Below are 17,797 nucleotides of genomic sequence, written 5' to 3' on the forward strand. Positions count from 1 at the left end.
ACTAGATCACACAGTCTTGGAAAATGTTTCCCCTCCAAACACTTGCTCCCCTGGGCCGTTTTAGTTCTTGTAGGAAAAACAACATATTTCGTTTTTTTTTAAGGTTGATTTATTTATGCATACACAACTGGAGTATGGGGAGGCGGAGGACAAGTGTGTGAGAGGATTCACCAGAGACAGCGGGGAGCAGAACAGGCAGATGCACTGAAATACTCTGCTGAGGGGAGCAGCAGGTGAAACAGGAGAGGTCTGCTGCACTGGTGGGTCACCTCACTGGGCAGGAAACAGATTTGTAGCAGTGGCTTCAGACAGCTTCACAGTGCTGTAGGCTTTAACTCCTTGCACCACCAGGGAGGGCCCAACAGCAACATATTTCTGAGCAGGTTTAAATGAGACTCAAGTAGGCTCTACGTCTGCAATCACAGCGCTTGGCCTGCAGCGAAAGCTCAATTAGGCTTTTCCACTCCCTGCTGCGGCCTGCATCAACCAGACTAGAGAAGAGGAATCTGCTAGCGTGTACTCCCAGTGCGCAATCGCCCGACGGAGAAGGCGTGTCCTCTCCGACTTGCCGTAGAGGCGAGGTGGCTGTGGCCTTAGTGCTTCTCCACCCCCTTCCACGTCAGCCAAGGACTCTGCGGAGCCGCCGTCGCTGCCGCCGCCGCTGCGGGTTGAACCGGGAGTCTAGACCGTGGTCGCGCTTTGCCGCCGCTGCAGCCCCTCGGAGCCAGGTAGCGGGTCGCGAGCCCCGATTCCCGGAGGCGTGGGGGGCTGGACAGAGTCGGAGGAACTGGCTCTCCAGTGGGAAGAAGCGGAAGGGAGTCACTAGGCCGCTGGCGGCGGGCCTGCCCCGGGAGAACAAGGAGCCTCGGAGCTGTGGGCAGACGCCCGGTTCCGGCCCGCGTACCGGCAAGGGGTCTGCGCCCTGCCTCGGGCTCCGTCCCCGGCGGAGGCCTGCGTAGCGGAAGGGAAGAGAAGAGAAGGGAATGGGAGCGCGGAGACCTCTGGAGGTCCCGTGGACTCGGAGTTGGGTCCCGCCGAGGAAGGCGATAAAGCCCTTGGGGTTTTTTAACAGTTCTGGGCTCAGGGTGACCCAACCTGAGCGGTTCGTCTTGGGTGGTGTTGAGAACAGATGGGTGTTCTCTGACGGGATGGCGGAGGCTCGGGGCTGTCTCCGAGCTCAAGGCCGTAAATCGACCGTGCGGATCCTCAAATCCAGGGCCGAGGGGGGAGGTGAGAGGTAACAGACCGCTGGCTGAGGCTGACAAGTATGGTTTTGTCCTATTAGGGATTTGTTTTTATAGGATGCAGTCAGTGTGTCTTGACCCGTCCCGGCTGATGCTTTAAAGCTCCGAAGCCAGGCTGAATGAACTTTAGACGAAAGTAAAGATCATGGTCGTTCTTGGTTGTGTTCTTCTGTTTTTGTCTTTGTTTTCTTGCATTGATATCCCGGTTATTTCTTTTTCTAGGTTTTCTGGCAGCTATTCCTGGATCTTGTATCGCGGATTGATAATAACCGGACACGATGACGGCCGCCGAGAATGTGTGCTATACGTTAATTAACGTGCCAATGGATTCAGAACCACCCTCTGAAATTAGCTTAAAAAATGATCTAGGTAAACTTTGGTAGTATTTGGGAAGTGAAAAGAGAACAATGCGAATAATGTTAATTTCAAGATCTTTATGAGAAATGTTTAACTTCCATTTACTCTCTTCTAGGATCTCATAGATCTTTTGTATTGAACATGAAAACTTGTTAATATTATATTTGTAATATTGGTTTTGGGAAATAACATCTCAGCTTAACTCACTAAATCTAAAGAAAGAAAATCATTTAGCTGCTAGATGTTTCTCAGAATAACATAATGGTTTGTGTGGCTAATATGTTTAAGTGTAGCTGATGTTTCTCTGTAAGTAACAAATTGAGAATATATGTATTTGAATATCTTCTTTTGTGCACTAATTTAAGATTAGCTTGTGCAAGCAAAAGAACTTTGTTCTTTGGGTTTTCCACCTGTTGAACAGGAGAAATCAACACATGCATTTTCCAGAAAAGTTTAAGCTTTTCATTTTTAAAGGTTTAATATAAAGAAGAAAACAAATAGTATATCCTGCGTTTTTAAAGGCTATAAAGTATCTTATTATGAGCGGTTCTGTCCAAAAAAAAAAATGTGTTAATGTGCATTCCAAAATAATAGTTCTTTGTCCCACTGAACTACTAAAAATAAGTTTGCCTTCTTATTTTAAACTCAAAACTACTGTGTAAAACAGTGAAAATTATGCTTCAGATCTTGCATCATTAAGAAGATAGTTTACAGTTTGGAAGGAGACAGTATTTTTCTTGCCTATTCTTAACTCTTAATCAGTAGTAATGAAATATCTTTTGATTTTAGGTTACTTAATATTAGATTTCTGTTGAGGGCTAACTTTAAAAAAGAAAAGTAGAAAACTTCTTATGGCATTTGAACAGATAAAATTGTATGCAAAGGCCACATATTTTATGGCTTTTTTTTTTATATATTCATGTGAGATAGTAGAATAGAAAACTTTTTCCTGTAATTTAAAAAAATTTCAATTTTAGACACACGCCCCTACCCTAAATTTAAAGTTAGAGGATGGAAAAGAACAAAATCTGCCCTTAATTATAGCAATACCTTTTTTCTTACTTGCAGCTACCTCAGTACCTTCCCCTAACCAATAATAAATATGTAGTCATGTGAATGTGTGTATCACATTTTCATTTTATCATGTAAGAGTTGAAAGAAAATTTTGAAGTAGTTTATAGTTGGAATAACAAACACTTTTTTGTTTGGTGAAATACTGTTATACCTATATTTTCCTGTATCTTTCATCGCTGGGTATGAGTCCTGGTAACTATATATTCCTATAACAATGTACTTAGTTTATTTTGGTGAATTGAATGATGATTGAAATATTTCATACTTTTGATTGTTCATAGAAGAAAAGAATTTGTGAAAATTTAAAAGAAGGGAGAAGTGCCGTTTACCCAATTTAAATTATTGGAATAAGTGGAAATTGGAGTTTGGATGACGGATGTTGCTTGAAATGTACATGATGTAGATTTTTTATAAGTTTGTTGTTAAACTTATTTAAATACGCTTTTGAACTTCAGTTACAAATGGAGTTTTTATCCTGCTAAATTTAGTATATGTTAAATTGTGAAAAATAGTCAAATTAAAGAAGCCATCAACATCAGATGACAAAATTTCATGTCCTTTGAACTTGTCCTTTACACTATCAAATAGAGGACGGATTTTTTTTTTTTTAATTCAGAAATGAAGCTTTGATGTAAAGAGATTTCCCCCCACCCAAAAAAAATTAGTAAATAAAATTTAATCACCCTTCTTTAGCCTTAGTGAATACAGTGTTAGCCATTTTACAGCGATGCCTAATCTGTTTTATTTTTGTAGCTACCACTATCTATTATCATTTCTTCTGATGCTTTTTGTCTTCCTCACGGACTTAAAAACTGAAGTTTGCTCATATTCATTTCATTCTTTAATATTTATTTCTTGATTTGATATTGCACATACTATTTTTTCCCCATAAGTGGTTTGGGGAATTAGGAGAAGAGAAATAAAGTTAATCAGTTTTTGAATAGAAAATTGACCCTTTAGAATATAAAGGGTCAATTTCTCTGTTATTCTCAATCCAAATACCTGGGCATTTTCTATATGGGCATGTGCCAATATCAAACCAACCTAGAATAGATACACTTATGATTTACCTAGTACACTTCTTTTGAAGCTTAAATCCTTTCTTCCTATAATTCTACCCATTGGCCACTCTTTGACAGCAACAAGGAACTCTTAAGAGTTAAGCTCTAATTACTGGAAATTTATTTTCCATTTTTAGGCCCAACTCTGCCTTTTACACATTAGTTCTAGATCTTTTCCTCATAACTCTAAGGTCATTAAAGACTTTATCATCTCTCTTTTTCCTCTCCTTTCCTACCAAAGGTGTTTGTTTTTATGACCTAAACAATTCTAATAGCAATGTATTTATCTATGTTCCTGTCTTTGAATTTTGATCTAAAAGACTTTTATCCTCTATTCTTTAGTTTTCAATGTAATGATATGAAATTATACATTGTTTTGCATGAAATACTTCCTATTGTACTTTTAAGGCTAATTAACAGTAAGAGATCTTAAATGGCATTCTTAGTTCTAAAGGCTCCTAAGCTAGTATATCTTAATTTTCTCCCAGTTTTTAGGTAATGGCTTTAAAAAGTTTCTAAAGTTTTATAGTCTATAGAAATATGTAATTTTGGAATTGATCTATTCTTTTGAGATTGAGGGTCTTTTTTTTGAGTTAGAGGATCTTCCCAGTTGAAAAAGAGTCACTCATTCACCCCCTCCTCCCACCAGTGATAGAATTGTAATTTTGATTGTAATTATGTTTGAGAAGACACACTCTGACAAAAAGCTGCTTTGAATTCAGAACAACACTATTTACATTTTCAAAAGTTCCATGTGTATTTGAGACTAAACAGTACTTGGTATACTCATAGATCATCACCTTTGTATTAACTCTGTTAACTAGGAACCAGATATTTAATGCCTTCAAATTATTTGAGGAATGATGAGTTTCAGAGGGAAAAGACATACAGCTTGTTTGTTGGCAGAGTCATGTGGAGACCCCTTGTCATTGGGGTCCCCCTTTATTACCATTTCCCTTGGTTAAGGAAATACTTTAATTGCTTTTAAAATTGTCTGAGGTGTTTTCTTTATAAATAATTCTGCTTTTTTTTTTTTATTATTTGTTGGATCAGAAAAAGGAGATGTGAAATCAAAGACCGAAGCTTTGAAGAAAGTAATCATTATGATTCTGAATGGTGAAAAGCTTCCTGGACTTCTGATGACCATTATTCGTTTTGTGCTACCTCTTCAGGATCATACCATCAAAAAATTACTTCTGGTATTTTGGGAAATTGTTCCTAAAACAACTCCAGATGGGAGACTTTTACATGAAATGATCCTTGTATGTGATGCATATAGAAAGGTAAACCAAAACATAATTATCTTTGAGTATTGCTTTGATTTTAAATATTTTTAATTGCTTTGACTATAAAGTTGGTTTAATGCACTATAATTTTTAAAATTAAATCTTAGATGAAATGTAAGTTGTAGATATTTACAACTGAAGTTGGAAATCTTTGCTATTAATAAAAAACAGTGACAGGGGACATAAGACACTGATGTAATATGACACATCAATTGCTTTGATCAGTAGGATTATGATAGGAATTGATATAATCTAGAACATTTTCTTTAAATCTGCTCTCTGAATTTTTCAGTTAGAAAATTGCATTGAAAAATTGGCTTGTTTTGTAAAATGCTGGAATTCAACATTTCATCTTTTATAACAGGATCTTCAGCATCCTAATGAATTTATTCGAGGATCTACTCTTCGTTTTCTTTGCAAATTGAAAGAAGCAGAATTGCTTGAACCTTTAATGCCAGCTATCCGTGCTTGTTTGGAGCATCGACACAGCTATGTTAGAAGAAATGCTGTTTTGGCCATTTATACTATCTATAGGTAAATAAAGATAATCCTTGGCTTAAACAAGATTTAAGCCTAGCTTGTCTTAGTAGTTGCTTGAAGATTGTAGCCTGCAGATACTTGTATTTAGCAACATAATATACTTTCCCCTACTGTTAAGTGGTTAACACTGAGAAGTCAGAAGACCTAGGTTTCTAGCTTCTCCCTAACAGCTGTAATTGAATGACATAAGCCCCTTTAAACACTTTCATTTTCTGACAGTGTCTGTCATTCTCATTTGTATTTATTCCAGCCCACTTAATTTATTAACTTGCTTAACTTTGCAGGCTTTTATGTTGCTGTATTGTTTTAGAATTCTTTTTGTGAAATGCAGATCTTACCTTTTTACTATCAGAGCCCTTGTAGAAGGAACTATTTTAATAAAGAGGGTTGCAGTTCTCAAGTGATTCTTATTCCTAAAAACTTAACATTTGGATTTTAAGAATAATTCAAAGAACTAGTAAGACAAGGCTAGAATGCTTGGGTTTTTAATCACTGGTGTCATTCGTCTCAAAAGTAGAATCCAATTTGTATAAACATCTTTGTACTTTAATAGTTGGTTCTTACATAGTTTCATAGTTGTCTTATTTTTATAGTAGATTCTGTTGTTAGGAAAATGATATTCTGGTTTATAACGTAGAGCTCTTTGAAAGTCATACAGACTACATAAATTTCAGAACTTACACTACAGTGCACACACAAAAATTATTAGATGTATAATACAGTTGGAAATTTTAACACTGATATTAAGGGATTATTAAAAACATTAAGGTATGGCCCTCCCTGGTGGCGCAGCGGGTTGAAGCACAGCGCTGAGAAACTAAAGCCACTTCCTCATGAGTTCGATTCCCGCCTGCCCCGGAGGTGACCACATGGCGTGGCAGACCTCTCCTGACCCGCCCGCTGCTCCCCTCGGCAGTGTACTTGTCGATCTGCCTGTTCTGCATCCCGCTCTGTCTCTGGTGAATCCTCTCACCCTCCGCATCTCTGGCCTGTGCCCCAGTTCTGTATGAATAAATAAATAAATCTTTAAAAAAAAAATAAAAAAAATTTAAAAAAAATAAAAATAAATAAATAAATAAAAATAATAATAAAAAAATAAAAAAAAAACATTAAGGTATGATAGTGATATTATGATTAGTTTTAAAAAGAGTCCATAATGTCAGTGAAACATTATATTATAGGAGAAATAGTAAATTTTCTGGTATTTGCTTCAAAATATGATGAGAGGAGAGGGAGTGAATTGGAGTGTAAAAAAAATGGCTGTGAATTGATACATATTGAAACTAGATAGTTTTTATTAAACTGGCATATATTATTTTGTGTGCTATAAATACTGAAAGATTTGCAGAATAAGTAGATAGGTAAATAAATGTAACACATTTATTTAAAATTCAAGGAATTATATCTTTTTTCTCTTATTAACTCTTAGAGAATATTTTAGTACTTTGAGGTTGTCATCCTAAATGTTGATATTATATCCCTAAAGTATATGAGAGATAATTTATTAGAAATATCCAGTTATAAATAATATATATTAAATCAGCTTTTTGTGTATTGAACTATAAAACATAATCTGACAGTATATAAAATTGTAACACTGTGATTCCTACCCACATTGTAGTAAATTTAAAAATTTCAAAAAGCAAAATAATTGATAGGATTATAAAGTTTGGTGAAGGTTAATTACGTTATCCTCTATAAAGTTACCTTTGTTACTAAAATAAAGTTTTTTTATTAAAAATGAATGTTACCTGTTTTTTACTTAAAGGAACTTTTTTTTTTTTAACTTAAAGGAATTTTGAACATCTTATACCTGATGCACCTGAACTAATACATGATTTTCTGGTGAATGAGAAAGATGCAAGTTGCAAAAGGAATGCATTTATGATGTTAATTCATGCAGATCAGGTAAATACTTTTTAAAAAATATTATAACTGTATATTTCATAATAAAACTTATTTAGGCCTAGTCATATTTTTAGTCAATAATTTGTTTAGACTACATGCAATTGATATATTTTGATTTGTTTTATCAACTTTTTAACTTAATTTCTGCAAGATTATAGTTTTTTTCACTCTCCATCTCTGGAATTTACATATGTATTAGATATGTAAAATGTTGGAACTCATTTGTTTTCGTAAACATTAGAGAAATATTAAATAACAGTCACCATTCAGATTTTTCCCAAATTGAATTATTATGGCCATATTCTATAGCTTTCTGGGGCTTTCATATCCTATTTTTCCTTCTCTTGGTATACGTCTAAAATTGGTTAATAGAGAAAACTAGTATCTTGATATAGGGCCCACCCTGGGCCATCTCTGAGAAAGTAGGGTCACTTCAATGCAGATTGAAGCGATTCAGTTTCATAAATAGAAGTCAACACTGGATGTCCATCTCTTTCTGGTGCTTAAAGTTTATGTATTTGCTGTTGGTTAACCGTGTTTATGCACTTTGATGGCATCTAATCTTGGAATTTTGTGATCAGTAGTTATTATCAAAATGTGGGAAATATTATGTATTAATGAAAAATATGGAGCCTATCCATTTCTCTGAAATTTAGATACTGTCATTTTTTTAAAACACCTTTGTAAACAAAATTATAAGAAAGCTTCATAATTGGGCCACAATTTTTTGCCCTCTTGTGGAGTTGATCGCTGGTGGGTGTTTTTCTTTTTTGGTCATAATCAAAAATAGGTCATAATCATATCAGAAGGTAAATAATCAGAAATAGTTCAATAAAGTTTGTTGATAATTTTACTGTGATGTTTAGTTTTTGGAAATTGATAAGAGATTTTTCTAAATTAGGTCTCAGAAATAGAAATACCTATAATCCTACACAGCTGGTTTGTTTTGATTGTGCAGGTGCCATGAATTATGTAACATATAGTTAACACTGGTTTAACTGCTAGAAAATTCAGATCACATATTTGTCACCCATTGCTAGAAAATGTATTTCGTTATAGATTTATTTTTGAATTCATGCTTTCCTTTAATTTCTCCTTGCCCTAGTTTTCTCATTTTATATTTAGTGGTGTATTCTTTTTTATTAATTTTAAAGGTTTTTTTAAAAGATTTATTTATTTATGCATGCAGAACTGGGCTACAGGCCAGAGGTGCAGGGAGTGAGAGGATTCACCAGAGACAAGGTGGGGAGCACAACAGGCAGATGTACTGAAATACAGTGCTAAGGGAGCAGCCGGCAGGCAGGAGAGGTCTGCCACACCATGTGTATTTTTTTAAAGTTACACATAGTCTTACCGAAATGGGAGGAGGTTAATAAATATATACTTTTTTAGGATCGCGCTTTGGATTACCTAAGCACTTGTATTGATCAAGTTCAGACATTTGGAGACATTCTTCAGCTGGTCATTGTTGAACTAATTTATAAGGTAAGACTAATCTAGCATGAACTTCAAAAGTTTAAGATAAGATTAAATAGTTTCCTTTTGGGACTCTGCTTAGTTGCTTGCATTTTATGTCTTAGTGGAATATTTTATAGTGATCTGCTAAAGCCTCTTTTTTCCTTTTTCCAAGTACTTGTGTCCCACTCTAAACCTCTATAAAGACTTCTATAAATACTCATAGCTTGATTCAGCACAGCTGCAAAGAAAGTATTGTGTACTGACTAGTCATTGAATAGATTATGAATTAGGGTTTGGAATAAAACTCAAGCTTTTTCTTTGAGTGAATATTGGTTATTAAAAAATTTTTTTAAAATCTTAAATACATTTTATGATCCTTATTTATAAAGAGAACAAATAGGCTTTAAAATGTTGTTATATTATTTTAGGCCATTGACAGACAGGAGTCTAAAACTAGATGAGAGACTTAGATTTTCTAGTGAAATCCTTAATGTTAACTTTTTTTTTCTTTTTTTGAGGTAACAATAGTTCAAAACACTGGATAGGTTCTGAGATAATATTTTTTCACTGCCCACAACCAAGTGTCCAGTTATTGTCTGCCACCCAGAAATTGAATCCTTGTACCAATTCCCTCCTCCTTCCTTCCCCTTTGGTAACCACCATTCTATTGTCATAGTTTATGAATTTGTTTTTGTTTCATCTGTATTCCACAGATGAGTGAAATCATATAGCATTTGTCTGTGTAAGGCAGTTGTCTGACTTACTTCATTTAGCATGTCATCAAGATTCATCCACATTGTTGCAAGTGGCAAGATTCCGTCTTTTGTTTAATGAGGGAGTAGTATTCCATTGCTTATGTAATACCACATCTGCTTTTGCTATTGAAACCACATTTGTTTTTGCTACTGATACTAACAAAAATATACATCATGAATAACATAGGATGGGATGGACAGAATATCTGATGCTGACTGATTTTAGTTGTCTTTGCTTTTGTAGAATGAGGCCCCTTTTCATACCAAAGTGTTAGTCATTTGGAATTGATAGTTAAGATAAAACTGGAGCTGTATATACATAATTCCTTTTATTTTAATTCAGTGGTACTGATGTTCCCAAAATTCTCTGCTATTCATTGACTTCTCTACTAGGGTCCAAGTTATAGTAGTAGTAAATATTAGTCATACTTGAATAATAGATACTTGGCTGTTTGCAATTTAGGAAAATCCAACATAAATCTAACTTTAAAAGAAAGAATAAGGGATATTTGCTATACAGATAAAAACAGTTAAGTTGCATTTATAGTGGAATCTATAGAAGTTTTTTGTTGTCTTGCTCATATAAAATATGATCCCAAATGATGAGTACTTAAAAAATGTTATCTTACTTTAAGAACTGGTATTTCTCTCTTATCAGATATTGAGGTTTATAATCCATCATGTTTCATTTTTTGACATGGCATCCAGAAAAAAAATTACGACAAAATTTAATATCCTATCATATATAATACCCATATTGATATTCTAGTTTAACTTACTGCTTTTATTTCTTTAATTTCCTCTTCTATTTCATTTATATATAACATTCATTTCTTTTATGATAAGCATCTGAAAACCTTTTGTGAAATAGTGAAAAACTGGTTGGATGAGTAAATATCTGGGTATAGCAGTTAGAAATAAAACTTAATTCTGTCTGAAATCAGTGTGGTATCGCAGTGTCTGATTCCATAGTGATAGGCATCTGCAAATGTCCTTAAGAGTATTCTTAGTTTTCAAAAAAAGAAGTCTAGCATCCCTTAAGTTGATACCTATTTTAAATTTTTTATTTGAAAGCAGGTATTGCTGAAGTTATTGAAAACTGAATGTATTCTTCTCCAGGTCTGTCACGCTAACCCATCAGAAAGGGCTCGTTTCATTCGCTGCATCTATAACTTATTACAGTCATCTAGCCCTGCTGTAAAATATGAAGCCGCTGGAACATTAGTGACACTCTCTAGTGCACCTACTGCAATCAAGGTACTGCTTTTACCTTTCCTGACAGATGATAGAAATACTGTCATATCACTTATAATTTAACAACATTGATTTCACTGTGTGATTAAATGGCAGTACAACTACACATTTAATAAAAGTGCATGTACTTATATAAAGAGAGAAAGGCAAGGAGAGATAATACCCATATTTCCAGATTCTAGAGAATGATTTTGGTATTTTAAATCTCTCCCCATAATAAATTACATTAAAAATTGGACCTGGTAAATGGATTATTTGTACTAAATGGTGGATCCTAAAAAGGTTCCAGTGTGTATTTTCAATAATGGAATATATTTCTTGTCTTTAATTTACCATAGAAAGACTGTATGAGGAACTGATCCATATTTGGAGAATGACTTAGTCTAGAAAGGTGATTGAATGAATAGGAGAATTTATAATTTTATCCATCAATTCTTAAAAATAGATTTTATTTTGAAATAATTTTAGGAAAGTTGCAAAAGTTGGACAGATTTCCCATTGCCTTTATCCAGTTCCCCATCATATATACATCTTGTGTTATAATTTTATAATTGTCAAAACTGCAAAATTACCATTGGAATAATAGTGTTATTTAAACTATAGACTTTATTTGAATTTCCCGTTTTCCTATTAATGTCCAGTTTGTTTGTTCCAGGACTCCACATTACATTGTCATTTGTTAGTCTCTTCCTAATCTATAACAGTTCCTTCAACTTTACTTGTTGTCTGTGATCTTGACACTTCATAAAAAGGGCTAATCAGTTTGTAAAAATATCCCATCAATTTTCATTTGTTTTATCTAAGAAGAAAGTAATAGAAATGATGCTTCCTTTTCAGTCTGTTGTATCTTGAAGGGCATTATATTGTTGTATTCTGTCACTAAGGATGTTAACCTTACTCAGTTAGTTATCTGACCATTGTCTCTACTGTTGAGTTATGATTTTTCTTATTGCAGTCAATAAAGGAGAAGATACTTTGAAAAGTATTTCTGTCTGTAGCATACCCTTTACATTCTTTTAATTTGTAATGTTTCCAGTCTTTTGTAAACTTGAAAAATCTTGAGATTTGTTACAATTTAGAGAATAAAGGGAAAAGTTTTCCTCTGGGAAAGATGTATAAGTTTCTAGTGCAGGCAGAAATAATGGATTTTCAATTCCCTGGATATTAACATTTTTTTCCAAGTTTTTATTTAAAATAATTCTTTTTAAAATGTATTTCTTTTTTTATGTAGGCTGCTGCTCAATGTTATATTGATTTAATTATTAAAGAGAGTGACAACAATGTGAAGCTCATTGTTCTGGATCGATTGATAGAATTGAAAGAGCATCCTGCTCATGAAAGAGTGCTGCAGGTAATTATAATCTGAAAGAGAAGTTCTAAATAGAAAAAATATTTTAAAACTGAGAATTTCAGTGCTTTGCCATCTTGGTTAACTTAATGCTTAGAAACTGTACATTGTACATTTTGGTCAACTGAGGTATACCTTTTGAATTGTATAATCTTTTTAGGGATATTGTCTTTGTCTTAAAATAATGTTTCTAACTTGTATTACTACATTTTATCTTTTCTATTTGTATTGCATTTGGTATTTTTTGTTTTTGTATTTGTAAGGTTTTTGTATTTAATAGATTTTTGCTTAATTTGAATGTCATTCACAGTTCTTGGAAAATAATTACACCAACTGAAAATGATTGACATCTAGAAAATTGTTAGCATATTTATATAATCTAAAAATGATGATTGTTAATTCTGGACTTTTTGTTATTTTTCAGGATCTAGTCATGGACATCCTGAGAGTATTAAGCACACCAGATTTAGAAGTGCGCAAGAAGACTTTGCAGTTAGCACTGGATCTTGTCTCTTCTAGGAATGTTGAAGAGGTAAAACAATATTCTGGTAGCACTTTGTAAACTGTCAGGCCAATCTTGATGTAATTCTAACTTATTTTATTTTGTTCTATAGCTGGTTATTGTCCTAAAGAAAGAGGTGATTAAAACAAATAATGTGTCTGAGCATGAAGATACTGACAAATACAGACAGCTACTTGTGAGAACATTGCATTCTTGCTCTGTCCGATTTCCAGATATGGCTGCAAATGTTATTCCTGTGGTATGTAATTCTAATGATCTTAACTTTGAAATTCCCTAGAAGAAATTTTTTTAACTCAGTTACTCAAAAGTTAAACTCCTAAAATATCAATGATGTGCAATCACTGAATCTCATAGACTTTTTGTTCACTCTGAGGTTCAGAAAGATAAGATCGTTGACATTTTTTCCTACAATCCTCATCAGAAAAATAAAACCATAGTGATAAAAATATCCTCACATAGTATTACTATTGATACTTCTAAAAATTACCTAAAGTAAAATCATGCTATGGCCCTCCCTGGTGGCGCTGTGGGTTGAAATGCAGCATTAAGAAGTTTAAGCCATTTTCCACATGAGTTCGATCCCCGCATGCTCCGGAGGGGATATACATGGTGCGGCAGACCTCTCCTGACCCGCCTGCTGCTCCCCTAAGCAGTGTACTTCCTCGATCTGCCTGTTCTTCGTGGTCTGTCTCTGGTGAATCCTCTCACCCTCCACAGCTCTGGCCTGTACCCCAGTTCTGTATGGATAAATCAATCTTTAAAAAAAAATCATGCTATGTATAAGTAAGGCAAGTGAATTTTTTTTTTAATGATTGATTTATTTATTCATACAGAACTGGGGTACAGGCCAGAGATGCGGAGAGTGAGAGGATTCACCAGAAACAGAGCAGGGAGCAGAACAAGCAGATCGACTAAGTACACTGCTGAGGGGAGCAGCGGGCGGGTCAGGAGAGGTCTGCCTCGCCATGTGGATCTCCTCCGGGGCAGGCGGGGCAGGCAGGGATCGAACTCATGCGGAAGTGGCTTAAGCTTCTTAGTGCAGTGCTTTAACCCCCTGCACCACCAGGGAGGACTGCAAGTGAATTTTTTTTAAAGATTATTTATTTATACATGCAAGAACTGGAGTGTATGTCACTGTGTGTGGGATGGGGGGAAGGAGTTGGGAAGATTCACCAGAGCGTTGGGAGCAGAACAGGCAGATGTACTGAAATACACTGTCGACGTGAGCACTGGGCGAGATAGGACAGGTCTACTGTGCCATGTGAGTCAGCTCCCTGGCCAGGGGATCAAACTCTGGCTACCAGTAGCTTCATAGTGCTGAAACAACCCCTTGCTTCACCAGGAAGGGCTCTAAATTTACTTCTTAAAACAATAATTTTCTTTCTGAAAATTACATGATTGTTAATCCTGTTTTCCTTTTTTCTCTTTAAGTTAATGGAATTTCTCAGTGATAGTAATGAAGCAGCAGCCGCTGACGTCTTAGAGTTTGTTCGTGAAGCCATTCAACGCTTTGATAATCTGAGAATGCTTATTGTTGAGAAGATGCTGGAAGTCTTTCATGCTATCAAATCTGTCAAGTACGTTTAAAATACGTTTAAATATAAGGTCAAGCAAGAATTATCATCTTTAGAGAGTTAGTTGATAAAAATATTCTGGAAAGATGGATGAAATTAGTCAAGTAAAAATGAGTCAAGTATGACAAAAGCATCACTTCATGCCCACCTATGACAAATGTGTAGTCAATTGGCAGATAGTTTTGTTTTGTGGGAGTGACTTAACTAGGTTTCTTTATCCTGATTTCCTCTAAAACATTGTAAATCCAAAAGTGATCAAAGAATGAATTTTTTAAAGTATTACAGTTTGGATATCATTATTTATATCCCCATTTAGTATTTATTGAAGAAAAGATTAAAAATGAACCTAAATCTGACATGTTTCCCTTCAGATAATCTTTGCCAGTAAGAATGAATTATTGCATTAAACTTGTTTAATTTAAATCACCTGATGGTTAGACTGTAACAGATGAGTAGATTATCTGCTTAGATAGAAAAGTAAGAAAGGGTGGTAGAAAAATGGTACCTTTACAAAATTACTATCTGAAAATTGATTGTTGATATTTATGGAACTGAGTAAGATTTGCTTGCTTCGTGAGAAAAAAGATCATGTTAAAGTTTGCTGTTGATAGCCATCATCTCCAAGACCGTCAGTTTCTAAGATGAATTTTTTCTGAATAAGCTTTAAAAATCTTAGGAAAATTATGACTTAAGACTTTATTCCCTCCTTGTCAATTTTTACAGTAATAAATAAAAAGGCCAAGTTGACCTCAACTTTATTCTGAATGGAAACTAACACCTTTCTGCAAAACATGTTGGTTTTTTTATTTTTACTACTGAGTTTACCAGTTTTACATTGTTCCTAGTAATGAAGAATCATAACCCTTATGATTTCTGGTGAGAATCAAAGAAGTTTATTACAATTTTTTTTCTTAAATTTTCTTCCATGTTCATTTTGAACTGCTGAATCTGGTTTTCTTGCAGGAGCTTAAATTCATAAAGATCACTGCTTAAGGGTTTGGGTAAAATATGTGTTACAGAACTTGTATTCTTGTGCTAGGATTTACCGAGGAGCATTGTGGATCCTGGGAGAATATTGTAGTACCAAGGAAGATATTCAGAGTGTGATGACTGAGGTCCGCAGGTCTTTGGGGGAGGTATGTTTTATTTTAGCAAATCTTACTTTTATGTTATGTGATGATTGTTTTTGTGCTTTTATTTAATAGCATCTGGACTAAAGAAAATTGAAAAATGTATTTCACTATTCAGACAATTAAATCCAAGGGGTTGTGGGAAATTAGAGGAGTCTCCCTAACCTGCTTTAGACCTTGACACTATTCTTTTCACTTCTCAGTAAAATTTTATTTGAATAACGGTTCTGTGTTTTAAAAAATGAAAAATACTTGTAAAACTCTGCGTTAGCCACCGTGTTCTGAAAGAAGAATGCAAATAAAAACAGCCGAATTTGCAGTATTTAAATACTAAAACTAATTTTTTTTTCCTCATCCAAACTACTATAGGATAGAGCAGAAAGAACAGTGTTTGTTAGGATATTTAGGTTCGACTTGTTTCTGCCAATCATTAACTCTGGGACCTTGAGAGACCATTATTTCACATAGGTTTTTCATCTAAAAAAATGAAGAAAATGAAATAGATGATTGAAGACTCTTAGAGCACTTAAACTAGGTGGTAGACTGATGTTGAAGAATACATACATAGTAGTCATTTGTTTGAAAAAATAGGTAGTGGAGGAGTTATTTTGTACAAACAAGTCAAATTTATTTTAGAAGCATGAGTACTGTTTTGTATTTCAAAGGAAAGAATGGGGAGGAAAAATAAGACTTAGTATCTATTTTGTGTTAGGCACTGCCCTAAACATGTTCCTATTAAGTAACTTTTATTGAGAGAATTAAGATTCCCAACCAATTAAGAAGTTGAGGCTCAAAGTCATTTAATTAACATGCCCAGAACCATATAACTGGTAAGTGGCATTCAATTTCAAAACCTGTGTTCTTCCCACTGTATTATTTTGGGAAGGAAAGAAAATTGAAAACAGAGTTTTCAGCTCCAAAAGTCTCATTGGGGAGTGCCTTCTCTATTTAAATATGATTTTGTTGGCTCTTGATGTTAACATTAAATTGATGTTTCCAATTGTTTTTTAGATCCCAATTGTAGAGTCTGAAATAAAGAAAGAAGCTGGTGAATTAAAACCTGAAGAAGAAATAACTGTGGGGCCAGTTCAGAAATTAGTAACCGAGATGGGTACCTATGCAACTCAGAGTGCCCTCAGCAGTTCTAGACCCACCAAGAAAGAGGAAGAAAGGTAATTTGCAGTACTATGGCCTATCAAATGTTTCTTTTTTGTAGAAACATTTGTAGAGTAGTCAGTTGATTTTTTTTTCTTACTCACTTGCTTTATTGACCAAAATGGAAATCTTTACCATTTAAGATATGTGAAAAGAGGAAGATGCTAAATAGTGGTAACTGATAATGTTTCAGTTTTGTTACATGTTAGATTTAATTATTTGGGAAACAAGTTTTGCAAATGGAATAAAATTTTTATTTTACCCCCCCGCCTTATTTTCCTCACCATTTCCATGATAGCCATGACAGTAATACCTAAATTATTTAAAACATCTTTCTGATAGCTTACTATGGTGACATTTACTAATAAGTAAGTAGTTTGTTTCATGCAGTCTGACAACAACCCTTTGAAACAGAATATACTACGTCTCATTTTACAGGAGAGGAATTTGAGGCTTAGAGAGTTTTGTAACTTCTCAAGGGGACCAGTAGATGAACTGGGATTTCACTGTAGCTCATTGGCTGTAGTACTTAGACTCTTAACCATTTTCTCTTTCCATATTCAGTTGGCTCTTGCATCATTTAGAGATAAGTTTAAAAGCCATGTATTCTTTTTCATCTGAGAGCTAAAGAGAGTTAATCAAAGTCTGTATCATTGAAGAGTAACATTGAGTGTTGAATGAATTTATATGAAACATTTACATAAAGTCTGCATTCTGCTTAAGAAATTGGTGGATTTCATTTTCCTTTGTTTACTTGCAGACCTCCCCTAAGAGGATTTCTTTTGGATGGAGATTTCTTTGTTGCTGCCTCCCTTGCTACAACCCTAACCAAGATTGCCTTGCGCTATGTAGCTTTGGTTCAGGAAAAGAAAAAGCAAAATGTAAGTTTATTTTACATTTACCCAGCAGATTAAGATTGGGTGCCTATTATATGTACGGAACAATGGAAAACAAAAATATATGTTAAAACTCCTTTCATGGAACAGTTCTTGGATTAATAAGAACATAATCACAGTAATATAACACAGTAAATTAACAAAGGTTTTACGCTAGTAATACTATATGATTAGTCTAATGGAAGAGAGATATCATCTATGACATAAATTATGTTTGCTAGTAATAGTCAAGAC

At 34.5% G+C, this 17,797-nt stretch overlaps 1 protein-coding gene across 1 annotated transcript in view; it reads left to right on the top strand.

Moving 5' to 3' along the window:
• Positions 1 to 628: 628 nt before the first annotated feature.
• The window catches only part of COPB1 (coatomer protein complex, subunit beta 1), a 31,016-nt gene continuing 13,847 nt past the window's right edge, over positions 629 to 17,797 (top strand). The window contains exons 1-14 of the mRNA XM_004683026.2: positions 629 to 728; positions 1,467 to 1,613; positions 4,790 to 5,019; positions 5,387 to 5,556; positions 7,356 to 7,470; positions 8,863 to 8,955; positions 10,803 to 10,940; positions 12,169 to 12,288; positions 12,710 to 12,817; positions 12,900 to 13,046; positions 14,240 to 14,385; positions 15,422 to 15,518; positions 16,524 to 16,684; positions 17,428 to 17,548. Of these exons, the coding sequence (XP_004683083.1) occupies positions 1,523 to 1,613; positions 4,790 to 5,019; positions 5,387 to 5,556; positions 7,356 to 7,470; positions 8,863 to 8,955; positions 10,803 to 10,940; positions 12,169 to 12,288; positions 12,710 to 12,817; positions 12,900 to 13,046; positions 14,240 to 14,385; positions 15,422 to 15,518; positions 16,524 to 16,684; positions 17,428 to 17,548 (1,737 nt within the window). The 5' untranslated portion in view covers positions 629 to 728; positions 1,467 to 1,522. The remainder of the gene's footprint in view (positions 729 to 1,466; positions 1,614 to 4,789; positions 5,020 to 5,386; positions 5,557 to 7,355; positions 7,471 to 8,862; positions 8,956 to 10,802; positions 10,941 to 12,168; positions 12,289 to 12,709; positions 12,818 to 12,899; positions 13,047 to 14,239; positions 14,386 to 15,421; positions 15,519 to 16,523; positions 16,685 to 17,427; positions 17,549 to 17,797) is intronic.

This window comes from Condylura cristata, unplaced genomic scaffold (assembly GCF_000260355.1).
Source record: "Condylura cristata isolate star-nosed mole 26May11 unplaced genomic scaffold, ConCri1.0 scaffold00015, whole genome shotgun sequence".
Lineage (NCBI taxonomy): Eukaryota > Metazoa > Chordata > Mammalia > Eulipotyphla > Talpidae > Condylura > Condylura cristata.